This window comes from Dryobates pubescens, chromosome 4, assembly GCF_014839835.1.
Source record: "Dryobates pubescens isolate bDryPub1 chromosome 4, bDryPub1.pri, whole genome shotgun sequence".
Lineage (NCBI taxonomy): Eukaryota > Metazoa > Chordata > Aves > Piciformes > Picidae > Dryobates > Dryobates pubescens.
Window position 1 is genome coordinate 24,674,095 of NC_071615.1, and position 26,519 is coordinate 24,700,613.

The 26,519-nt window shown below is 42.6% G+C and overlaps 1 protein-coding gene across 1 annotated transcript in view; it reads left to right on the forward strand.

Moving 5' to 3' along the window:
* The first annotated feature begins 10,637 nt into the window (after nucleotides 1–10,637).
* LOC128897196 (tensin-1-like) overlaps nucleotides 10,638–26,519 on the forward strand; it is a 121,846-nt gene continuing 105,964 nt past the window's right edge. The window contains exon 1 of the mRNA XM_054161274.1: nucleotides 10,638–11,071. Coding sequence (XP_054017249.1) covers nucleotides 10,976–11,071 — 96 coding nt within the window. The 5' untranslated portion in view covers nucleotides 10,638–10,975. The remainder of the gene's footprint in view (nucleotides 11,072–26,519) is intronic.

A 26,519-nucleotide genomic window follows, 5' to 3' on the forward strand; every position in this document is an offset into this window, starting at 1 on the left:
CCAGGTGTTGGCATGCTCTGGTAGGAGTACAACCTGTCTATGGGACATTCACCATCTACTTTTTCGTAGGTGGCCTGGGGTGGGGGTTAAGTAGAATGCTCAGCGTGTTTTTGTTTACACCATAAACAACCTTTACATATTGAATGATGTCCAAGTCTATTCTATGATGACTTAACCAATGTTCATAGTCTAAATGTATGGCACATGATTATATTTTATGGAGGACAAAACTGTCCTTTTATGTCCAGACTTGAAGCGGGATAACTGAATTATGCTATCCTTACAAAGACAAGGGTAGTTTTGTGGGAAGGGAATACTCATTATATTACATCTTTCTAGTACCCCCTGAAGGAGCATTTTGTGTGACCTGCCATAGGAGATAATGCGGCAAAGATGGAGCTCCTCTGCCACAGTTCAGCCTCTGCCTCCAAGCAGGAATACCTGGGTCCTGTTTCTGGCAGATATTGATCTGATGTGTTTCTAAAGACTTCCAGTAGCCTCCCTTTCCCTGACAATATACTCCAGTCCAGGGTATTCTTATCAGTGGTAAATTTGTGTTAATGACTGACATCACTTTATGTTGCTGCTGCTTGAAACTGTTTATTCTTTGTTGTTGTCCACCAGGGACATTCAAAGTGCACTATCCTCCCTTCTCTGTCAGCTGCTGTGTATGTGTTTAAATATCCCGCCCAAACTGTAAACTGCACACAGGGAAAGCAGCAAAAGCAATGTTTTTTCAGCCAGTGAACTAGATTCCTCTTTACACCATTGAACAGCATGCTAGCTGGCATCCTGTTCTCTTTGGTGTGTTTACAGAAGCCTTACTTCATAAATACATGCACTGGTGTTTACACACACTAATGACAGGAGGACTGAGGTCTTAATAAGAAACTATCAAAAAAAGAAACCCTTTGAACCTGCTTTCCCTCATCCCCTCTCCACCTCACTAGGGTCATACGGACTTAAAAACTACTTTCAGATCTATAAGGATGCATCTCAATGGATTTGCAAGAATAACTTGTGTTTTTACAGAGTCTTTTTTCTTTTTCTTTTGGAGTTTTCAGAGTGTTGTGGAAATGCTGATAGATTAAACCCAAGTGCATTTACTATGTGAAAGATTCTGCAGTGTTATGCCAGCTTCACAAAATATCAAGACTCATCAGGATCAGTACAGAATTTGGGATGATTAAAATTAGACATCTTAGCAAGTAAAAGTTTTACAAGTGTCAACTTATGGCCACTAATAAACCCCAACTGGCCAACTATTGAAAAGGAAACTATACTTAATTACTTTTTTATCATCTTTTGCAATGAATCCTTCCATTTACTGTAATTGTTTTATTAGTTTCCAAACACATTTTCAGAAGATACTGTAGGAAGAGATGCAGCAAAGCTACTTTCTACAGACTTAGTAGCTTTATTACCCTCTTTAATTCTTTTCACTTTGTTTAAATACAGGCATGAAGGAAAAACATAGTCGCTATTAACCACTGGAATGAACATAAGTCTTAGGTGGTTGACCCCAATCTATCTTTGATGACAACTGAACAAAGAAATACAAACTCACTTCCATATGTTGCTTACTATTTGCACTCAACCAGATATCTAAACATTCTGAGAATCTGGTCATTCAGCATTGCAGGGAAACTACAATGAGCTTTTGGGTGAACAAGGGATGCAGGATGTGACCCCCTAATGTGAAGCTTGCCTGACTGAAATTAACTGCATTAAGGAATTTGTAGGGACACTTGGAGAAAACTGTTTCTTCTTGGATTGTGGTGGCATTCAACAAAATTCCTCTCCTTGTCCTTACTAGCTGGGGAAAAATATCTTCAAATCTTTGAAAATCTTAATTTTTTTTTGTTTGCTTGTTTCAGATCTAGATATAGTCCAGCTGCAAAAACTTACTTTCCCTATAATCAATGATTTTTAGTCAGTCTTAGTATCCTTAAAATTTTAAGACAATAGAATATTCTGTACAAAGCTAGAAGGTAAAAACTTGGACAAAGTCCTGCTGTGTAAGGACAGATGGTTACATTTAAAATTAAATGCTTAATAAATGTAGGCAATTTTCTTTGGAATTTTGATTTGGAAAATGGAGTTCTGACTTCAGACACCTTAGTTCAGGAATTTAACTTTTTATTTCACTTATTATTTCCATTTCATTAACTTCACCATTGGGGATCAAACCAGAGTTTCTTTCTGCTGAAAAAGGCCCCACACTTTGAGATTAATCCTGAAGGTGTATACATACATACATATATATATATATATATATATATATAAAAGTAGGTTGATTTTGGGGTTTTTCTTGAGATTTTTGTCTGTGGTAGGATTGTTTGTTGGTTTTTTATTTCTTTGTTAATTCAGGCAAATGTAGAAACTATGGCTAGCCTGCATGAGTTAGAAAACTCATTCTTCACATAGCCTGATTCCTAGACTTTAAACATGTGCCAAAAGCCCAAACCATTTTGCCTCTTAACAGTGTCTCAGAAACTGCAATAGTTAAGATTAGAGTAACCAAGAAAATGTTGTCATTGCTGCTCTAGCAGTAGTGAGTAAATGCCCCAGGCTGCAGTTGCAGAGTCAGATCAATTTGGAGACTTTTGCAGTAGTAGGATTATGTGGGCATGGGGGTGAGGGGTTTGTTTGTATGGGTTTGAACCACAGCCCCATTTTCTGCAAAACTTGTTCTATAATGTATCAGCTGCACTAGGAATTTATTGAAGCATCTAAAATCCATGGACTGCTTCCAGCTCAGTGCATCTATCTTTAACCAAGACTGATGTAGTCTCTCTTGATGCCCTTATGTCAAACGATTTTGAGGATTTGTGTCTTCAATGAACATTTTTTTGACCTTGCATTTGGCAGGCAAAAGATCTGGGAGAGTTCAGGAACATATGGATTATAGGAACAGACAATACAACCACATTGGTTTGCATGAGTCAGTGACTTAGACGCAAAACTACAAAGATGGGAAAAGACAAGGGCAAAACTGAAGGGGGCAGAAGTTTTATCTCTTGAGCAGGCAAACATTAATTCACATGAAAACCAGCTAGTTTGCATGGGTAGAGTGTTCTGTGACTCAAGAACCAGCTGACAGAGATGATGAGTGCACCCCTTGGTCTGACATGGATCAGGCTCTCTTTCCTTCATCTTTCTGAGGCAAGGCTTGGCATCAACTAGGGTTCACTTGAAGATGGCAAAGTGTGAAGAGGGTAAGGGCTCTCCTGGCCTTTTTCTCTGTCACTTGCGAGTGGGGATTGGTGGCAATAAAGAGTAATACAGACAAACTTGCTGCTGTACTTCAGGGTGACTGAAAAAAAAGGAACAGTGACTTTCAAAGGTTAAGATTCCAGCCTTCACAGTTAATCAGACCCCATTGTTCGTGCCTTTCTGCTGCCACCATTAAGAAGTCAACTTGACAGCTTTGCAAAAGAGACACATGAATATAAGCACAAATCAAATTACCAGCACACTCATACTGGAAGCTACTTCAAGAGCAGCATTACCCATACATGCAAGCACTTGCGGTTGGGGTCCTGCAGAATAATTCATAGACTTTGTTCGTTAAAAACTACTTTTGTTTCATTTTGAAATCTTACTTTCCTCTCTTTCCTCCTCTTGTGTATTTATTCTCATGTATTTGTAAGTCATAATTAGCAGTGCTGCCCTGGACCTGCATATCTTACCACCTGTTCAACAACCCAAGGGAGACCATCAAAGCTACAAACCTGCGAGTATCGATTTTGTCTTGAAAAATAACAAGATAAACATATCAAACAGCTTTCATGATTTTTGCCTTTGGTGTGAGCAAGCAAATACATTTGGAAAGAGAGGTTTTTGATCATACACATAGGAGAAACAGTGGCTTTGTTGATATGTTTAGGAGTGGGGTGTCAGACTTGCAAGGGAAAAGGTTTTTAGATATTTAAAGGGAGCAACTTGTATAAACTGTCCCCAGTTCTGCAGAGCTTTGGTTTGTTGTCTCTGGTTGTTTGGGTGGTGGTGGTTTTTGGTGGTCTTTTTTATTTGTTTGTTTGGGTTTTTTGTTGTTTGTTTTTTGTTTTTCCTGGAGGCAACCTGCAGAGCCTAGTGTGGCTGTAAGTAACAAAAGCCTGGCAGAGAGCAAGCTCAAATCACTTGCCTGCTCCTGGAATGCCAAAAGCACCACAAGACTGGATCAGAGAGGCTGGGGAATGGTTCAAAAGCTCAGACACCAGGCAAATGAAAAGCATTACGGCAGCTAAGGACCATTTCCTGGTATTTCACTGCTGGTTTTTAGCAAGCAAGGCTGGGAGGGGGAAGGGTCTGTCTGGCAAATATGAAATTTGCCCCGGAGGGTATTATAAAAAAAACCAACCTGGAATTCTGCAGCCATTAACTATCTGTTGCATGGCTCTGTTTTCCTTGGAAACCCAGCACAGTTATGTAACATGTTTGGGCTTTTTAAACTTTCCTTTCTTTTCACCAGAGCTTTTGACTAATGTTTCCATTGTTATAACAAAGTAAGCTTTAAGTCTGTGTTCTTACTTTTCATGAATAGTTAATGTGAGTTAAGAACAAACACAAAACCTGAACAATTAGCATTCAGACCTGCATTTACACAGAGGTTTGTCTTTCTCTGTCTGCTCTGTGAGTCCCACTGTAAAGCGGCTTTTGACAAAAGGCAATACTCTTAGCATATTTACTTTTAGGGTGAGGCATTATTTGGGGTGGGAGAGTTTAGGACATAACTATATGGGGAGCATTTTAAGTGGTTTAGCATAGCCCCCTTTTCTTTCTAACCTTTCCAGACACATATATGGGGATTATAAAACACATGTCTTTTCATTGTGCTTCCCAGACATAGTAAAGTTGTTAAATCTGCCACATCTGTCTGTCCTTTCTCGACCTCCCACATTTTTGGCTTCAGGTAAAAGAGTAGCATTTCCCTCATAATCAGATGGGATTGCAGGAAAGGTGGTGTTCCTGGTAGCTGAATAGCAGGGCACGATAAATGCCGTCTCTTCTGAATCTCTTTAACACTGTCCCCTTCGGGGATAAAATTATTTTGGTTAGGTTTTATTTTTTGGGGTATTGAAATGAGAGGTCAATGGAGGTAGCAGATAGACATAAGGTAATGGCCAGAGTATTTCTTTTTGCATGTGAAGTTTGTACAGTTCTTTCTCCAAAACAATCCACAGGAATTAGTTTTGCATATGCTGGTCTCACGTTGCGACCCAGGGCAGTTACGGGTCTTGGATAAGTGGATCATGGAGAATCAGTTCTTAGTTCTTGATGGGAATTACATTCACACAAGTTTAATTTCCAAACAAAGCTCAGAACAGTTTTTAGAAGTATCTCAGTAATACTGTTACTTATTAGAGGAAGAGAGGAATTAGAAGAATTTTGACACTGTAAAGAGGCTTTACTTGTTGTGGGGAACTTTCCATTTCTGGCTGTAATGTACAGTTTCCCCATATGTGTATGAAGATGAGATTCAGACTTATTTTATTCCATCTCTCTCACACTCATGCTGCATTCAGCTCTGGAACCTGACTAGGATAGCTAGAGTGTCAGCGCCACCATGGCAGAGCTCATTATTGCTATCGGTATGTTGCTGGTACCAGAGTGAACCAGTTTAATGTATAATAACTTTTGTTGAGATAAATCCATGTGCCCTGACAGAAAGCACACCTGAGTGCTGAGGGAGCTGGCAGTTGTTGTTGCAAGGCTATTCTTCAAAAATCTTTGCTTGATCATGGTAACTGAAAGAAAGTGTGACTCCTATCCTCAAGACAGGCAGGAAGGAGGAGACAGGTCAGCCTCACCTTGATCCCTGAAAAGATCATTGAGCAGCTCATCCTGGAACCCATTTCTGGGCAAAAGGAAAAGAAACTACTTGGGAGTAGTCAGCACGGCTTCACCAAGGGGAAGCCATGCTTGGCTGACGTGAACTTCTGTGAGAAGTAACTTAATGCCTGGTACATGAGGGGAGAGCAGTGGCTTGTGTCTGCCAGGCCTTCAGTAATGCCTCTGCTGGTGTTTCCTGTCAGAACTTCGTAGCTCCTGAAAGCTGTTGCTGCAGAGGCTGGCTAAGCAGACAGTGCGGTGGATGCTGCTGGGGAGCTGCACCCTGAGGGTGGTGATGATGGCACAAAGTCTAGTTGGAGGCCAGCACTAGCAGTGTGTCCTGGGGAGAAAAGGAAAGGGACCTGCATACTGGGTGCAGCCCCACTGATGATCTGCATGATGGAGCAGAGCATGCCCTCCATGAGTTTTCCAAGGATACAAAGTGAGGGGGGTAGCTGACAGGCCAGAGTGGCCTGCTGACACCCAGCTTGAGAAATGGGCTGATAGAAACCTCAGGAAGTCCAGGAAGGAGATGTGCAACACCCTGCACCGGGCAAGGGCTGGTGTTGAGACCACGTTGGACAGCAACCAGTGATGTATCCTTGTGGCAAAGAAGGCTACTGGTATCTTGGTATGCATCAGGCTGAGAGAGGTGATCCTTCCTCTGTGCTTGGCACTGGTGAGGCTATGACTGGAGCACTGTGTCCATTTCTGGGCACCCCAATACAAGAGAGACATGGACATACTGGAGAGAGTGAAGTGCCACAAAGGGCAAAGAGCATCTCTCTGTTGAGGAAAGTTTGAGAGAGCTTGAACTGTTCATCCTGGAGAAGAAAAGGCGTGGAGGGGAATTTCATCAGTCTCTATTTAATTTCTGAAGGGAGGGTGTAAAGAACTTGAAGCCAGGATCTTTTTTTGTGGTGCCCAATGGCAGGACAAGAGGTAAAGGAAGAAAACTGCATCACAGAAGGTTTCCTCTAAACATCAGGAAATGTTTTACTGTTAGGGTGATTGACAAGTGGCCCAGGGAGGTTGTAGCCCCTCTGTTCTTGCAGATACTCAAAAGCTGTCTAGATGTGGTCCTTGAGCAACTGGTGCTAAGATGACCTGATTAATCAAGGAGGTTGAACCAGATTACCTCCAGAGGTCTACCACTCTGTGATTCCATTATAAGTTAATATTTAATGATTATTCTCCTGAGTGGAATTCACCCTGGAAATAGTAAACTTGATAAACCTACTTTTCCTTCAACTCTACATGGTCACATTCCTCCACGGGAGAAAACTGCATTTTGGAGAAAATATTGACATCAATACTGCTCTTTTACTGCTTGTGACTGACACCAGCACATCATTCTACCAGTGTCAGAAGGTATAGATCCTGCTCTGCATAGCTGAGAGTGTAGTCAGTTTCTTCAGTCTTTAGAACTGGATGCTACTTCTAAAGTCCTTACTGAAAAGCAGTACTGTTTGTGCAGACTGTGAAAAATGTGAAGTGTTACATTCCTTCTTATTTTTGCTTGGCCCTTTGTCTGTGCCATTTAAAGCAATATGTATTAAATGCAAAGTGTTATTGCTGTCACAAAATACTGTTGATTCAGCTCAGTTTAAAATTGGCATAGACCACTCTATCCTATTAATACTTCTTTTGTTTTGGTTTGGGTTTTTTTTTTTGTCAGCCCAAGCAGAATGAGCTGGCTGCCATTTTTCTTCTAAAAACATATTTTTGTAATGCCCAGATAGTCTGAATAATAAGAAACAGCCTGTTAATACATACTGCTAAGACTAATGGGAGTCTTTTGGCAGTTGTACACTGGAATATCAAAGCTGTCCAGTACAGAGGGAAGCTGAGTATGTGAAGAACAGAAGGCTGAGAATTGCACAACCCTGACAATATGTGCAAAATTTCGGAGCTGCTCCTATTCCCACTCCAACAATGCTAAAAATTCTCTGAGCTTTTGAAAGAATTTCAGATCACTTCTGTTCAAACCATTTTTCCTATGTTGGAGTTCCAGCACAGAAGCAGGGTCATGAAATGGATATAATTTTTGTGCTGATCAGTAAAAATAATGGCATCACAAGGAAAATATTCGTCTTGCCTGACTAATCTCTCTCCCACCCAATAACTGGCTGTAATTTCATTAATGACTTCAGACTGGTGCATTTCCTGGAGAGTTAATGGCTGACTTGATGCTAACACTGCTTTGCCTCAGGCTCTGGTCATTATTCTCTAAGATGTGATCGATGTCTTAGCCATAATTAATTTCAAATTCCTGCACATCTCTGCATTTTTTAGTTACTTCCCCCCCCACCACTCCTTGGTCCTCCATAACCTCCATATGGTTTTGCTAGTGACAAGGCTGAGACCCATCTTTTCTAACTGCTAACAATAGTGGAGGAGGTAGAAGGAGGACTGAATAGTTAAGGAAACTCTGTCTTCTATTCCTATTTACTTAACTAATGACAGATAATTAATGCTTGCCTGTCCCTCTTATAAATAAAACCAGATGCTCATGCCATAGCCAAGGACTAATCCAGAGGAGGACCTGGCATTTTGAGCCCCAAAAGGCTCTTGGTTCAATCTGTTGAAGAAAGTTGCAATGAAGTTCTGTGATCTCTTTGGTAATGTTAGCTACCTAGCTGCATTTGAAGAATCTATACACAAAGGGAAGTGATAGCACAAATCAAGAAAAATCAGTTCATTATCTACAACAGCATGACTCTGCCACCTTCTACCTCTTGGATCTGCTTTGGTTTTCAGAAAACAAATACTGTTATTTTTGTTTTGTTTCAAATGCTGGAATAAGCAGCAAAGCCATACAAAACACTGGCTTGATTTGTTAAGCATTGCAAACCCTTTCACACACCCCATTTATTTAAAGGTTGACAGTAATTAAAAGAAGAATCAAAACACTAAAGGAATAGAAGTCGTCATTCCAGTAAGGTGGAACAGTGAAAAGTCCTTTGAAATGGATTGACGCATCCGCATTTCTGCTGTTTCATTTCCCATAGTCTGGCTCCAGTTAGTTTGGGATATTTCAAAGACAGTTCATTAGTTAGGATTTGTGACTTCTCGAGGAAATGCTCACATGACAGTATCAGACCTTCAAGTAATCTAAGAATAGCTCTTCCTGCATAGTGATCTTTTCTCCCTTCATCTGTTCCTCACCCTGCAGAACTAACCCATTTGTGCATTCAGACTCTTTGAACACAGGGTTTGGACAATGGAGACAGGAGGGAGAAAGACAGGAATATTTATGCAGCAAGAATAACTCAACAGCTCAGAAACAACCTGATGTAGACTACTCCATGAACTCCTTCATGTGAAAGATCAGCTCATTTTATGAAGTAAAATGAAATAAGTCACTTGTAAGTCAAGTGCCTGGCATGATGGGGACCAAGTACTCCATTAGGACATCCAGAGGGCACAAATAAATAATACTAGTGTCAAAATGCATCAAATTAATTTTCCTTTTTAGCTGTATAAAAAAATATACTGTTTTGACCTAAATCACAAACACATCCAAAGAAGGGCAACAAAGCTCATGAAGGGTCTAGAATGCAGATCTTGCGAGGAGTGGTTGAAGGAACTGGGGTTGTTCAGAGAGAAGGCAGCTGAAGGCAGACCTTCTTGCTCTCTACAACTCCCTGAAAGGAGGGTGGAACAAGGTGGGGTTTATTCTCTTTTCCCAAATAACAAGTGACAGAACAAGAGGAAATGACCTTAAACTGCACCAGGAGAGGTTTAGATCAGACATGAGTAAAAAACTCCTCACTCAAAGAGTGGTCAGGCATTAGAAGAGATTGCCCAGGGAAATGGTGGAATCACTGTTCCTGGAGGTGTTCAAAAACTGAAGAGATGTGGTCCTGAGGGACATGGTTTAGTGTTGAACGTGGTGGTCTTGGGTTGATAGTTGGAATTGAAGATCCTGGAGGTCTTTTCCAACCTTAAAGATTCTACGATTCTATTCTGTAACATGCCAGATGTTATCACAACACAAATGTTCAGAAATTGTTTCTCATCTTCTCCATTCCTTGAGGAAAACCAAAGCTGACTGATCCATTTCTGGCAAATCTGTTTTGAGATGCCTTTGCTACAACACTGAAATGTAAATGTTTGGAAACAGGTAGTGAATGTTATCTGCTGTTCAGTTAACTGACATCTTTTACAGCAGGACTTGAACTTCTCAGAGTGCTTGATTCAGGGAAGCTTTGGAAACCTGGAAAACCAAAGACAGCTGAATGTTTTTGCACACAATCCCTTAATTACAGTAGCAAGAGTTACCCAGTCTTATTGCATTAGGACCTGGTGGAAGCCACGGATTCTCGGTGCTGTGGGTAAAGCTGTTATATCTTTCCTAAGAATCAAAACATTCAAAATCACAGCACACTCGTGAAAATGTCTGCTGTAGGGAATAGAAAATGTCTCTGCCCAAGAGAGAAGAAGAATCCCTGTCTTTGGACTCACGGTGCATCAGCCGGTGGCCCTGCCTGCCCCCAGCCGTGTGCACACTTTTGCGGGCAGAGAAGTTCTTGTTATAAACTGGAGGGAATTCATTATTGTACCCAGGCAGGCAGATTACACAAAGCAGCAGGAAATTCCTGCAGGTTCTCCCATTCTGACACTGTTTTCAAAGTAACTCTTAGTGTCAACTTGAAACACTCATTTTTCTCTCTCAAGTTATTTGGGTATGATAAACTTGCTTTGGCGACAGACTGTTGGAAAGCGCTTTTCTCCCGCACACAGCTGCGCACCCTCCGAGGCGGACTGTTTGGCCGGTTCCTAGTTTCGTTGTTACTGTATCCATACCGCTCGTTGATCCAAAAACCCTCCCACCAGGACAGGGAAGGCGAAGCTTCCCCAGCTTCAGACAGAGCTTTCGGCACCGGCTCTCTGATTTGTTGTCCCGGCCCCGGAGGGGGCACGGTGTGGTCAGTTCGGGAGTCCGGTAACAAAAGGGGAAGCAGAAGAGAGGAGCTCGGAGAGTGGCTGGCAGCCCGGGGTTGCTCAGACTGCTTGTGGAAGCTCAGCAGCGGCCGCGCAGGGGCGAGGGGCCCATGGCTGCGGGCGGCGGGTGAGGGGCGGGCGGAGGGCAGAGTTCCCGGCCGCATCGGAGGCGAGGAGCGGCCCGGGGTGTCCCATGGGCGGCCGGGCCAGCCTTGCGTGTCGCAGGAGGGAGCTGCGTCCCCCGTCCTGCCGCCGCTCTGCGCAAGAGGAGGCCGAGACGATGGTTCAGGTACGCGGGACGTGCTCTCCACGCCGAGGGGGCTGCAGCGCGGGTTTCGGCATTGCCGGGGCCGCGGACACCCCCGCCGGGCTCCAGGGGCGGGCCGCGGGGCGAGGGACGGCTGCGCCGGGCGCCGGGAGCATCGCTGTGCCGGGCCCGGGCCGCGGGGCGCCGGTGGGAGGTTGGCGGGGCAAGTCGGGGTTCAGCGGGGCTCGGTTCGGCAGGGTCCGCTTGCCTCTGCAGCGGTGAGGAGAACGGAGGAGCAGGTACACCGAGCCCGCCTCGACTCCTGTCCGGAGGCTTCCCGGCGCCCAGGCTGAGCCCGGCGCAGCCCATCTCGGCTTCGGGCCACGTACGCGACAGCGGCGGCGGCTGAGCAGAGGCACTGAGCCCGTCCTGCTGCCTGGTGAGCCCGGCCGTGGCTGCCAGGATGTGAATATGCCTTTTTAGAATCACAGAACCATAGAATCGTTTGGGTTAGAAAAAAACTTTGAGATGATCGAGTCCAACCAGTATTTAACTCTACTAAGGCTAAACCATGTCACTCGGCACCACATCTCTACATTTGAACACACACCTAAATCATCTAAATGGCTTTTGGGAGGCAGTCATGGAAAATAAATGTCCAAAAATGGGAATGGGTTGATAACCCTGATGTATTCATAGCAGCTTTCGTGGTGTGAGTTTGATCAGCTTTAGGTAATTTGGTTTTAACTCTATTTCATCTCAGTGCTAGCTTCTCTTTGACTTTCCGACTGTAGATAAAACCAGAAGAACTGCCAAAATCGTAGCTTCTCATCACAGCTGTGAATAGGAACCAGCAGAAAGCTCTGTGGAGTGCTAGCTCAGAGCTCAGCGCCGTGCAGCACATTCCAAGGGCTCATTCAAGCATCTCCATTTCTGGTTTGCAAAGCAAACCTCTGGACCTTTGAAGTTTTAGGCACTTCCTTCTGGGTTACCTCGAAAAGCTCAACAGATTTGAACTAATTTTAAGCATATGTTTAAATGTCTGTCCTGATGGGGGTTCGGCACGCTACAGCAGTCTCCCTCCCCTCGTGCATGCCGAAGTGAGCATTCTCTTTCATTTCAAATCCCTTCTGAAAACATACCATTTCTGCTGAAACCTTTTAGGATTACTTTTCCCAGAAATTAATGAATAATATACCTCACAAGTAGTAAATGCTGGATGTATGCATTAAGTAATTTTGACTGGTTTCAAGATCCGTTTGACCGTCTCGTGTGCACTCTATCTGTGAAACTATCTCCATCACGCTTGTGTCTAACATTTCAAACCAGGCAGCTTCAAATAACAATTTTATTATAAAAAGCTGCCAAGGAAATATCTGAGTGTGTGTTTTCCTGCCAGAATTGCCTTCTTCTGTGATGTAAGATGGCCAGCATTCAGTTGTAGACAAGTGACTCATTTAAAGGGCTAATTTTTTTCTTGCTTTCTCTCAGAATAAGAAGAAGGAGCTTTATTCCATTTGAAAGCATATACAATGATCTCCAGTGATCTCTTGCCAAAGAGGCATTAGCCTATGACCTTAGGCACAATATTAAACCTGAAAATCATAATGTTACAATGGAAAGAGAAATTACTGTAATAAACTTTACTCTTTTTTTTTTTTTGTTTGTTTCTTCCCCAGGGATTGATACTATCAATTTTTGAGTACCTCTTCTCTCCAGTGTCTTGAGTCCAATTTTAGAATCTTAATGGAGCGTGCTCCTACTAATTGGTCATTGTGCAGGGATTCATTGGACACCAGGACCACAGTTCTACTGGGTGTTCTTAGAATCATAGAATTGTTTTGGCTGAACTCGTTAGAGATGATCAAGTCCAACCATTATCTAACCCTACCAAGTCTGGTGCTAAACCATGTCCACCAGCACCACATCTCTGCCTCTTTTTAACAACTTCAGGGACGGTGACTTTACCACCTCCCTGGGCAGCCTGTTATCAATGCCTGACCACTCTTACAGGAAAGGCATTTTTCCTAATAACCAACCTAAACCTCCTCTGGCACAAATTCAGGCCATATCCTCTTGTTCTGTCACCTGATACTAGGGAGAAGAGACCAACCCCCTGCCTTGCTCCAACCTCCTTTCTGGAGTTGTAAAGAGCAATGAGGTCTCCCCCTAGCCTTGTTTTCTCCAGACTGAACAATCCCAGTTCCCTCAGCTGTTCCTCACCAGACCTGTTCTCCAAACCCTTCACCAGCTTTGTTGCCCTTTTCTGGACCAGCTCCACCACCTCAATGTCCTTTTTGTAGTGAGGGCTCCAAAACTGAACTCAGCACTCAAGTTCTGGCCTCACCAGTGCTGATCAGGTCCAGCAGGACAGTCACTTCCCTGGTCAGGCTGACCACACTATTGCTGATCCAGGCCAGGATGCTGTTGATCTTCTTGGCCATCTGAGCACACTGCTGGCTCACATTCATCCAGCTGTTAACCCACACTCCCAGGTTGTTCTGTGCCGGGCAGCTTTACAGCAGCTCTTCCTGTGTGCATGGGGTGGTTGTGATCCAGGTGCAGGACTCAGCACTTGGCTTTGTAGAATCTCATACAATTGGCCTTGTTGAATTTCATACAACTGGCCTGAGCTCATCAATTCAGCTTGTCCAGGTCCCTCTGTAGAGCCTTTCTACTCTCAAGCAGATCAACACTCCCTCCCAACATCTGCAAAATTACTGAGTGCACACTTGATCCCCTCATCCAGATCATGACACCAGGTTCAGCATTAATCTTCTGTCTGTTCTTGTTTATTCCCTCATCACTCCCTGCAGCTGAAGGGATAGAGGAGGTCACTTCACTACTTGTGTTCTTGATCCCTTAAACAGTTGTCCAAAGGCTCTGAAGTCTCTCCTTATTTGTCTTGAAACACATTAAGAGCTTGTTCCACACTATATTACTTTGGGAGAAAACTCCATGCCTTGTTCTCCTTTTCATGCTCATGCTTTTATTATTAAGACTTAGTTAGGGATGGGTGACCCTATTTCTCAGAAACTGGTGTGGTACCTGTTCACAATGACAGTTTTGCCCTAGCACAATTTGGTTACTCCTTTGTGGCTGCCTGGGGCTGCTGATTTGCTACTCAGAGGACTCTCCAGCTAATTAATGTTAGTATTGGTTAGCAGACAGGGAGAAGGTAGCAGCAAGCAACAAGAGAAAGAAATCCAGTAACTCGTTTACTTAGGACTGGCTTGTAGGGATGCAGAGGGACTTCTGAGGCAAAGCAGAGCTTCACCAATTTCATACCAAGTTCCATGAAATGGATGGTCTGCATTCCTCTCTTATTCTGTATCGGGATAAAGAATTTCTTCTCTGAAACCAATTGCATTTCATCAATTTAAAGTTAGTTTGAGTGATAGGGGAAGCTGGGCCAGTAATTCTCAAAATACTGATTGTAGAAAGTTCAAATGCTGGAGCAGTTTACGACGCTGGCATAGGCTCCAATTTTATGCTGCTGTTATGGAGCAGCAAACATGTGGGCAGGATGTATTAACATCAGCGAGTTCTTTTTACATCTGGAACATGAAAAAGGAGGTAACAAGCAACACCTTAAAATATGAGCTTTCTATATTGCTGGGTTTCTATTGATCTTTCTCCTTCAGCAGGAAGAGAGATAATTATGCAATAGGCCATCTGAATTTCTACTATGAATAATCACAATATTAGACACTGCCTCAGAGTATGCAAAAAGGTCTTAACACAAAGGTGAGGGGAAAGAGCATAAATTTGAGTCTAGGGAGGTGTTATACAGAGTGAGGGGGCTTGCTTGCTTTGTATTTTCAAGAGGAGGGGTAGACTTTCCTAGCACGATTATACTAGACAATTATTTTCCTCTTGGAATCGATGGAATTAAGCTTACTTGAAATTGATACTAATGTTACAGGTTTGCACTTTTGCTGTTGGTGGTGGTGGGTTTTTTGTTTGTTGGGTTTTTTGTTTACTTGTTTGGTTTTTTTGTAGGCCTTGTCCAGGGGTGGTTTGTCAGCTTTCTGTGGGGCTGCTGTGACAGTGACTGTTGAATTCCCTGTTCAGTCTTGACTGGAATCAAGACTGAATGCAAGCCCCAGCCCTGGTGCAGTTTCTGCAGGGAATCCTTCCTGATCATATCCTAAAGAAACCTGAAAGCTTACTATTTCAATACTTATTTTTTACCACATCTTTAAATTCCTTTCCCTTTGTCTATAATACTGTAAGAGAAGTCAGGCTCCTGGAATGATACTTAGTGAGGTCAAACTTCTTGAAGGAGCAAATCTCAGCACTGGTTAGGCCACACCTTGAGTACTGTGTCCAGTTCTGGGCCCCTCAGTTTAGGAAACATGTTGAGTTGCTGGAAGGTGTCCAGAGAAGGGCAGCAAAGCTGGGGAGGGGTTTGGAGCACAAGCCCTATGAAGAGAGGCTGAGGGAGCTGGGGTTGCTTAGCCTGGAGAAGAGGAGGCTCAGGGGAGACCTTACTGCTCTCTACAACTACCTGAAGGGAGGTTGTAGCCAGGTGGGGGTTGGTCTCTTCTCCCAGGCAACCAGCACCAGAACAAGAGGACACAGTCTCAAGCTGCACCAGGGGAGGTTTAGGCTGGATGTTAGGAAGAAGTTTTTCACAGAAATAGTGATTGCCTATTGGAATGTGCTGCCCAGGGAGGTGGTGGAGTCACCATCACTGGAGGTGTTTAGGAGGAGACTTGATGGGGCACTTGGTGCCATGGTTTAGTTGATTAGATAGTGTTGGATGATAGGTTGGATTTGATGATCTCAAAGGTCTCTTTCAACCTGGTTAATTCTATTCTATTCTATTCTATTCTATTCTATTCTATTCTATTCTATTCTATTCTATTCTATTCTATCCTATCCTATTCTATTCTATCCTATTCTATTCTATTCTATTCTATTCTACTGTCTTCTCTATACAGTAGACATCCATATTATATCTTTGTATCTCTGAGTGAAAGCCTGCAGATGTGGGGGTGCTATTCTACATCAGAGCTCAGTCACCAGCATTACAAAATCCATAAGCTCTCTGTGTGAATATTTTGCCTTTGGCTTTGACGATGTATTTATACAGATGGAAAGAATAGGAAGAAAATTAATTCTTCCAGGAAGAAAGATTTAAAAGGGGTTTTGGGTTGAGTACTAAGCAAATAGCAGCACTGAGCCAAAATGCCCACAAGCTCAGAAGTTTTCAGCATCATTTTCTTATATTGTCATATGTGACTGGAAAGTCAGAATAAAGCAACTAGAATTCTTATGAGAAAGCTTTTAATTTTTATTTTTTAAAATTTTTTTTTGCCACTGCTAGGTCCTCTGTAGGCCAGCTGATGAGTGCAGCCAGTGGGGGCATTGGTAGTGAAAACCTATTTGAGAAGCTGATGAATCCCTGTGGGCTGATGACACTTTGGTCAATAAATGTGTTCTTTCATCTGATAAACAGATTCTGGAGAAAAGTGGCATCATGTTTTTTTATCATATGTAGCTGGGAAATCCCTTGGGCTATGTATCCTATTCCCCCTTCATTAGGATTATTTAACCAGCCAGGTTATTTCACAGAATCACAGAATGCCACGTTGGAAGGGTCCCCCAAGATCAGCTGGTCTAACTTTATTATGTAGTAGTCCAGTTGAAATGAGATGGCCCAGCATCCTGTCAAGTGAGTCTTTACACTGTCCATTATGGAGCCTTCTTCTGGGAGATTATTCCAGTGTCCAACTGGCCTCTGATCATTCTCATGGACACTTTCCAGCCTGTCTGCATCTGTTTTGTACAGTGGGGACCAAAACTGTGTGCAGTGCTCCAGGTATGGGCTGAACAGCGCTGAGTGGGACATCATTATGTGTACTGACATTACTTAGTACATTAGAATCTTGGGGAAAGCAGAAGCTAGCCTAATGGAGACCGCATAGTGGTATGCAACTGGAGTTCATTTCAAGGTCTTCAGCAAAATGTCTGGTTCCTTAAATGCAAGTTGTGTGTTGTATTTTTAATGAGCAAAAACCTCAAGCAATATTAGCTGCTGTATCAATTAGATCCCAAAGAGTCTCAGGCTGGTGAAGTACATTGAAACATAATGGCTATTTCTGAAAAGAATTCTGTCTTAGAATCATAGAATTGTTAGGGTTGGAAGAGACCTCAAAGATCATCTAGTTCCACCCCCCCGCCATGGGCAGGGACACCTCACACCAGATCAGGTTGCTCAGAGCCACATCCAGCCTGGCCTTACAAACCTCCAGGGATGGGACTTCTACCACCTCCCTGGGCAACCTGTTCCAGTGCCTCACCACCTTCATGGTGAAGAACTTCTTCCTATCATCCAATCTGAATCTACCCATTTCTATTTTTTTTCCCATTCCCCCTAGTCCTGTCACTACCTGACATCCTGAAAGTCCCTCACTGGCTTTCTTGTAGCCCCCTTAAGATATTTCACTTCAGTATCCTGACTTCTGTCTGACAGCTGAGATATGTTCTGTAGGGAAATGGGCTGGATGGTTTTCAGTCATTTTAATCCAGTTTCATAGTGGCTTTAGCAAGAGGGAAGTAAAGATATTTTTTTCTTTAAAGAAAAATAAATGCAGCTTTGAAACTTAATAATTTCTTGAGGAAACTGATAAGCAAGGAAGGATTTAAAACACTTTTTCTTTCCAGAAAGATATTAAGAGAATAGTAGGAAAGAGAAAGTTCCTCAAATGGCTCAGGTGCCATGCCTTAAGAGGAAGAAATTTCCCATGAAAGTTCCTAAGAAAACAATCTTTTTAGACTTTGCCAATTACTTTGACTATTGCTGTTGCTTTTTAATTTCAGAATTGTTTATTCCTACAGACTATGAAAATAAAATTGTGTTACTGTAAAAGAAAATTAATTGTAGGTTCTGATTTTTCTATTTTAAATCTAAATAGGGAAGGGAGGGACATAGGGCAATCCTTTGGTTATCCAGAAAACTGATAGAATAAACATCTCAGAGAACAGAGAGGGAGAAATGGATATGCTGACTGTAAGTACAATCTGCTTCAAATCTGGCTGGTTAAAACCAAGGAGGTTAAATACTGTTTCAGTCACCTCACCATTCCGTGAAGCTGTTTCTTTGCACAGATGGTTCTGATCACAATTCCGTCACTGATATGCATTGTTCAGTCATCCAAACCAATGATTAAATTATCATCATTGTTACTCAAAACATGTGAGTTCTTTTATGATATGTGGAATAAGAGTCATGCTCCTTTTCCTATTTCTCCTTCATTCCAGCTGGTCCTTCTTCCTGATCTCGGGGCTGATGCAGATCCCATGGCCATCCAACAGCAGAGAGAGCTCCTGCTGATTTTTATAAATGCTTGGGTAGCACTGGTACCTGAGGACTCCCAGCCTCTCACATGAACAAGTAAAATGTTAGCAGCACCTAACAGTCTCAAGCTGTGCCAGGGGAAGTTTAGGCTCGAGGTGAGGAGAAAGTTCTTCTCAGAGAGAGTTGTTAGCAGTTGGAATGGGCTGCCCAGGGAGGTGGTGGAGTCACCATCCCTGGAGGAACTCAAGAGGGGATTGGACGTGGCACTTGGTGCCATGGTTTAGTAGTCATGAGGTGTTGGGTGACAGGTTGGATTTGATGATCTTTGAGGTCTTTTCCAAACTTATTGATTCTATGATTCTATCTCCCTTTCTCCTCCAGGCTGTCTCTACTCATATAAGAGGTTGAGGCATCATCATGAGTTGAGTGTGTACTTGGCTCTAGCAGCAGGTTTCTTCATTCAACAAAACACTTGAACAAAAAGCAATTTCTTAAGCCTATTCCTAGGCAATGAAATACAGGTTCATGTGATCTCAACATCTCCAGATACTGAAAATTAATTTTAAAGATGACCTAAGATATTTTACTGAATTAAAGTTTAAGAATGTTTGATCCCCTGGTGACCCACATATGGTGCTGCTCGTAATGAATTCGCCCTTCCTCCCCAACGTAACAACAGTTGTTGCAATGCCCTCTTATATTTTCCTCTGAAGAGATGGCTGCTTGGTATTTCCTTTTGTTTTGTTGCATCCTCTCAGATACCCTTACATAAGCAGCTTTCTTGCCCACTGCCCACCTTTTCCCTCTAATGTGAGTACACAGATCACTTGATGCTTGTGTTTGAAACTGTACTTGTGATGTATGCTGGGGCTTATTTTCACTTGTTTAACCCTGATATTTCTGATAGTACTTTAACGTGCTTAGTTGTTTATGTATAATACAGGTTCTGTTTTACATATCTGCAGCTGTTGAATTGGAGTCTTACTGCTCTTGCAGCAACAAGACTTTCAGTGCTGAACACAGCTGTTAGTGGATCTTTTACATCATTACTGGTAAACAGATAAATAAAGCATGAGAATCCTGATCCAGTCTCATACAATGAGATGATGACTGCTTGAAAACCCCAGGCAAGTGGAGATACCTCTTACCCAGGAAACAGTTGATACAGGATATAGTGCTGTGGCAGTTAATATATAAATACCCTCCAGAAAATTAAACTTAGATTTCAGGGAGCATTTTCATCTTTAGCATGGGTTGTAGTTAACAATATTCTTCATGTTAACCTTCCTATGAGTGAGCTGGGCTGGGGAGACATTTGTGGGAGGGGCTGAGAGAGGAAAAGGAGATTTACATTAGAAGCCAGTTAGCAGCTTGCAAGGAGCCCAGTAAGCTCATATGCTGTACTCTTGCTTCATTTATGTGAATTCCCACTATCTAAGTTTGACCATTAGGAGAGAGGCTATGGAATATAGTACATGACAAGACTGAGTTAGAACAGCTGGATGCGGCAGCTACTTTGTGTTGTGAATTCATTTTATGTGACCTGCCACTTTCTGTAATTGATCACTTCTGGGAAAAGCTCCAAACATTAAGTGGCCTTCTCTTAAAAGCAGATGAGAAGACAGCAGTCCTCTAACTTTTTGTTTCTTTTCTCTTTCCAGCCTGCTCTGTTTAAAGTACAGACAGAGACAAAGTAAGTAGGATTAGATTTTCCAGCTAGACAGGATTTTGCTATGCTGGCTGAAGAAAACACAGCGAGAGTGTAAAAAGAAAGCATGTGCCCAGTATTGAGTGTTTGATGGGTGTTACTCAGTGCATGGATTGCTGTCTTAGTTTCTGCCCTCTGTAGCTTCTTACAAGATGATGGGAAGAGGAGTTTAACTCTAGGACAGCTGAAGGCACTGCAACATACTGTTTGGTAGCTTACCCATTTAGGACCTGAATAATGGTTTTGTCCTCGGACAAAAAGCATTAAAGTAGTCCAGGATTTCTTGCTTTTGTTTTCTAGTCTTCTGTACTTCCTCTGCCCTAGTATTTCACCAATTTCTGAGTCAGAAATTATTATTCTGCCTAACTGGTGCTCCTTTTTCTTGGAGAATTACTATGGAATGTGTTTATGAAATCTTGTTTTCTTGTTCAGTGACCTACCAGTTGTAAGACCAGGTGGAAGCTTGACCTAGAAGGCATAGTGTAAATTTTACCACCATCAAAGGACAGCAAGAGTAAATGTGAGAGTCACCAGAAATGTACATGTACACTGTTGTGCTTTATGTCTGAAACAATTAATTAGAACTTCTTTTTGACACCTGTTCAGATGATCATTGGTAATACTTTCAAAATTAATAGTATGTACAAAAAACCATCTTGTGTGTAATGTCCTGGAGCTTCTGTTTCAAATGAGGCAAATGACAGCCTTGGATGTCACTTGAAAGAAGAATAGGAAATTTTAATTTATCATTTTATTCTAGTTATGTAGATTTTGCATCTGTTAACAACACAGCACTTTTTCATCTTGGCCATAATGAAATAAATGGAAGGATGAAAAGACAACCAAAACCACTTAGTAGCACAGCCTGTAACAGATCTTACTTTAGTTTTTCTGTGCTTTAACTGTCAGTCAATACTGCTTTCTACAATAATGGATTCTTGCCTATTTGTGTTACTCTTGTAAGATGTTTGAAATTAAAACCAAATATTACTGCTGTGTGGATCTTCCCTTTTGAGTCAAGAGCATGAGTAGAACAGAACAGAACAGAACAGAACAGAATGGAATGGAATGGAATGGAATAGAATAGAATAGAATAGAATAGAATAGAATAGAATAGAATTAACCAGGTTGGAAAAGACCTTTGAGATCATCAAGTCCAGTGTATCATCCAACACCATTTAATCAACTAAACCATGGCACCAAGCGCACCATCCAGTCTCTTCCTAAACATCTCCAGTGATGGTGACTCAAGGTGTGGCCTAACCAGTGCAGTGTACAGGGGCAGAATGACTTCCCTGCTCCTGCTGGCCATACTGTTCCTGATACAGGCCACGATGCCAATGGGCTTCTTGGCCAACTGGGCACACTGCTGGCTCATGTTCAGCCTACTATCAACCAGTACCCCCAGGTCCCTTTCTGCCTGGCTGCTCTCCAGCCACTCAGCCCTACAGCCTGTAGCACTGCATGGGGTTGTTGTGGCCAATGTGTAGAACCTGGCACTTAGATATGTTAAATCTCATGCTATTGGACTCTGCCCATCTGTCCAGACTGTCAAGGTCCCTCTGCAGAGCTCTTCTACCCTCTAACAGATCAATACCTGCTCCCAACTTGGTTTCATCTGCAAACTTACTGATGATGGACTCAATACCCTCATCCAGATCATCAATAAAGATATTAAAAAGCATAGGGCCCAGCACTGATCCCTGGGGGACACCATTAGTGACTGGCTGCCAGCTGGATGTGGCACCACCACTCCCTGGGCTTGGCCCTCCAGCCAGTTCCTAACCCAGCAATCACAAATAACACAGATGTGAAGCGTTTTAGAGAGTCAACTGCCACTATTGTTCATCAGAGCTGTGCCACTTCTAGGGAGAAAAAAAATGAATGAAGTGAGTAGGCACTATCCTTCATACCTGGCCTGTTTCATTTTATAATACATACATAAAACTAAAGGAAGAAGTCTTTTTAGCTAAGTTTATCTCAAAGTCTTTGAGATTTTTGCTCATTACCAACCATCCAGTAGGTTTTCTTGTAAGGACTCTTACCAAACCTGAAGAGCTTGCAACGGCAAGGGTGATTGTTTCAACTCGTGATGGTTAGGAGGTGATTCAGCCTGGTATTTCTGAACTGGCTTTCGAAAACAGAGTTCATTCCCGAATCCCATGTGATAACCAGCTTTGAGCATGCCTTGCTCCCTGACAATGCTGCTGTTAATCCTCAGATTTGTCATGCTGCTGTACTTAGTTTGTAGATCTTCCCACTGGCCCTGGTCCAGCAGGTCATGGAAGTTACTCCCTCTCTGGGGAAGGGCCAACCCCTCTTTCATCCCAGTGTTTTCTGGCTTCCAACTCAGCCAGCTGGTAATGTAAGGAGAGCTGACAAGATAATTACTGTTTTCTAAAACCCTTTTGGACCCTGTGGGCTTTAAGAAAAGTTACTTATGTCCCAGATCCCCTTTGAAGTCACCAAAGGTAGGCCTCCTCTGTCACTTCTTGGACACTTAAGTTACAGTGATAATCCTAGGTGCATCTTTGCTTCCTGGCTGTGGATATGAAGAGGTTACGTTACCAGTTACTTGTGAATTCCAGAATGTATGTGACCATATGGGTAAACTGGTGGTGTATTAGTTTTAAGTAATGGAACATAAAGTGCTAAGTTTTTGTCATGGATTGAGCTGAACCTGCTGCTGTTACTCATACCATGCCAGTCATGACAGCTTGGAAAAAATAAAAAAGTACATGCCAGCTTCAAAAAACCAAAAGTGCCAACTGGAGCAAAGTATGATGGGGCTTGAAGTTCAGATTGCAGCATGGGAGGCTTCCTGTTCCAGTTGCTGCTTCGGGATTCTGGGTGCTTGGGAGTTGGCTCTTTTCTGCAAGCGTGGTGGCAGAGTGGGTGGGAGTCAGGTAGCTGCTGGTTTGGGGTTTCAATTTTATGCTCATTTCCCCCCTGTATTTCACTGCACTTCTGCAAATAGCCCAAGCTAAGCTAATCGTGCATTGTATTATTAGATTATTATCTAAGGCAATTATGCATTGTCATTATGATATTTCATATTATATTAAACTCTTACCTCTTTATCTCAACCCTGAGTTTTATGCGTTGCTTTTCCCCTCACTTTTGTGTTGGGGGAGCAGGGAGTTTAGCTCTTGTGCTAAACCATTACAGTTATGATCATAGTGGATCTGGGGCATACCCCAGTTCTTTTTCTTAGACCTGATTTTGAACAGTTGAATGATGCCTTTTATATGCTGCCTTACACAGTGTGAAGTCAGCCTTCTTTCAGGAGCTGTGATACAAAGGATACATCTTTTTGGTTCCCATGTAGAATTCAGGATGGAGGGACCAGGTTGACTACATTTTGGCTGTGGGACTTCAAAGAGTTCTATTAAACTGCTGCTTCCTGTCCTTGCACCTAGCTGTCCTTGGCCCTTTCATACCTTCTGCCCTGAGAATGTCATCCACAAACCTTCTCAGCTCTGACCTACCCCAAATGTACCTGATACTGTGGAGACATTAGCCCTCCATTCCATGTCTGCTGGGAATGTGGAGCGTAGCTGATGGAACATGGGCTGTTGCTTCTGGCTCTCCACTGTTACCAGTGCTTGCCATACTGTCTGTGCCACTGGGCCACCAGGCAGACGGCTGCATGTGACATTCAGGGAGACAACCTGTGGAGGGAATATCTGGAACTGCTGTGTATTCTTTCTTTTGTGTTATTGATTGAGAGCTGCCAGAGATTAATCAGATTTTGACATCATGAGACACTTCTTTGGTGTCAGAAACAGTTTCAAGGGGGACAGAGAGTGAATGTTCTGTTCAGCATCTTCATTCTGTTGCTCCCTGTTCTTTGTCATCTGCTACAGAACACTAACAAAGAGCCTTCTCCTAATGCTTTCTTGTCAGTCATCCAAGCAATCAGAGCCAACAAATGCTTTTTTAAAGTAATAGACTCCCAGAAACTAATGCAAGTTCGAGACTTGAAAGAGCAAAAGGTTTTCATTATGTTTTTAAAGCAAATGTCAAACATAAACTCTTTTTCATGTCCATATAAGCCCAACGGGCACGGAATGCCTGCTTCCTGCCAAATCTGGTAGTAACTATGGCTATCACTTAGAGGGAAATTAAAACCATTTGGGTCTTTGTCCTTGAAGGCTCCCCATGCAATTTACAAAGGCTCTCTGGAGAGCCTGTAGATTTATTGCAATGTCAGTTCATGGGTTTTCAGTGTTATGTGTTCAGTGTGGTGCTTCAGAGACAGGCTGATCATGTTGTGTTCTTCAATGCAGTGCTCCAAGAGCTTCATTTGAGTGTAGGCACAGTGTCACCAGTATCTCGATGTGTGTGTGTGTGTATGCCAGAGAGAAAGAAAGATGATGTAGAAGATGGATGAGTTCAACCTGGGGATTTTTGACCTGGATTTCACACAGCCCTAATTTTGGTGGGTACCTAAACATAGGCTTGTGGTTTTAGCCTGTCTTTAGGTATTTGGAAGAGATTTTCCTTACCTTTGTGCTTGAGCAGGGGAAAGAGCTACTTTGTCTGTGACCCTTCTGATGGGCACTGTAAGTGCTGTATTCGTATGAAAATAATCTTGGAACTGATTCAGTTGAAAAAGACCTTGAAGGTCATTGAGTCCAACCATTATTGACTGTGAGTGTAAGCACTTCATTCATCTCTTCCAGTGCCATGGCACCAGTGGCAGTTCTAACTCAAGGAAGGGTGAAGTCACTCAGAGGGAAGTCTGGTGACTGATCTGCTGCCCTGAAGTCCTAAGTATGAGGAAGCTGAGGTTTGCAGTTACACTGACATAGAGGCATATCTTCTGTTAACTGCTTATGAGACATTTGACCCATAACTTTTCCCTGAGTCCGTCCTAACTTATTTCTTATTCACTTCTGGGTAGTTTCAGTTGCATCAAGTACATCCCCACTTAGAAAAAGAAGAGACTGTGTTGGCTCAGACAGAAAGAAATTGCAGTTTTTAGGATTTAGCAAAAGCTGTCACTGTGGAACCATGTCAGAAGAGTATGGTTTTTCTTTCCTCAGCTCTCATTTGGAAAGAATTCCTATTTGGAATGCATTTACACATGTCATGAAGACTTCAAAGATGTGAGGGTCTAGACAAAAGGAACACTGACAGAACCCTCAAAAAGAGTGATGGCCCTGTGTCCCCAGACCATGACACTTTGCTTGTTTTGCCACAGAAAATGGAGCAAGTTTTTCATGTATCAGCTGGAAACAATCAATGCACTGAACATCCATAAAAGGAGGGGAAATGGAGGAATCTGTTTTGAAAGCAAAAAGATGTTTTTCTTATTCATCTTACTGCATCCTTGCAATCCATCTTGAAATGCTGTTGTTGCTAAGTATAGAATAGTACAGAATTAATTGACCAGAACCAAGTGTTCGGTTTCATTGTGGACAGTCCCCATCTTGAGATGCAAAGGTTTTTCTAGAAGGATGGAAGCTGAGCCTTAATCTCTGACTGAGATTCTAGCAATGCCCTGCTTCTTTTTGGGTTTTGCAGCTCTGTTGAAGTTGTCAGTGTTACAGCATTTGAATGTCATTCAAAAACTTAGCAAAGCTGAGCTGGTTTCAGCATGGTGAGGATGAGAAAACAGGTTAGAGAATTATTAACCTTGCCACAAGACTGTGCACAAAATACTTTAAAGTGGTAGCTTTCATGAAATACACTGTGGATGCAATGATTTCCTCATAAATATTTATATTCCCACTGTTGTTTGCACATAATATAGAAATCATCATCGTGAAATACATCTATGATACTTGGTTGCAAAAAACAAAGAGAAAGAGGTAAGGAATAAATAAATAAATATCAAGAGTTCTCCTTAATACTACTGCAGTTGTAATTCAGTGCTGTCTTCAATGCTTTGATCCATTGTAACTGTAACTTTTTAAAGGTAAAGGGCCGGGAAGAAAGATTTGGGTTGGGAGTTTGTGGTATGAAGCTGGGACCCTGACTTGAGTAAGGGATTTAACACAGGTGAATGGACTGCTGCCTGCTGGATTCTTGAAAATTCTTTGAAGCTCTGTTTTTGGCTAACAGTCAGGGAAGAAGCACATTTTGCCCTTCCTGTAACAAGTCAGAAAAAAATTAGCCACAAGGCGTTCTTTAAAATCCTGGCAGTTCAGGCCATTATGCAGAACCTGGGAGCTGGGATTAGAGAGGAAACCTTGCCAGGGAATTCTAAAAATAGAAAGCTGAAAAATATTACTGGCATCACTGGAAGACTTACACTCCTAATTACTTTCATATTATGGCCTTAAACTCTGAAAACCAGCATGCATGAAAAGCATTCTTCTGAATACACTTGCAGATTTTTGAAACACTTGCAAGCTGGACATTGAGCTGTGGATCATACTCTGCTAGGTGCTAAGAAATCTGATTGCCCTCCATATGTCATTCTGCCCCTGTACACTGCACTGTTTAGGCCACAGCTTGAGTACTGTGTC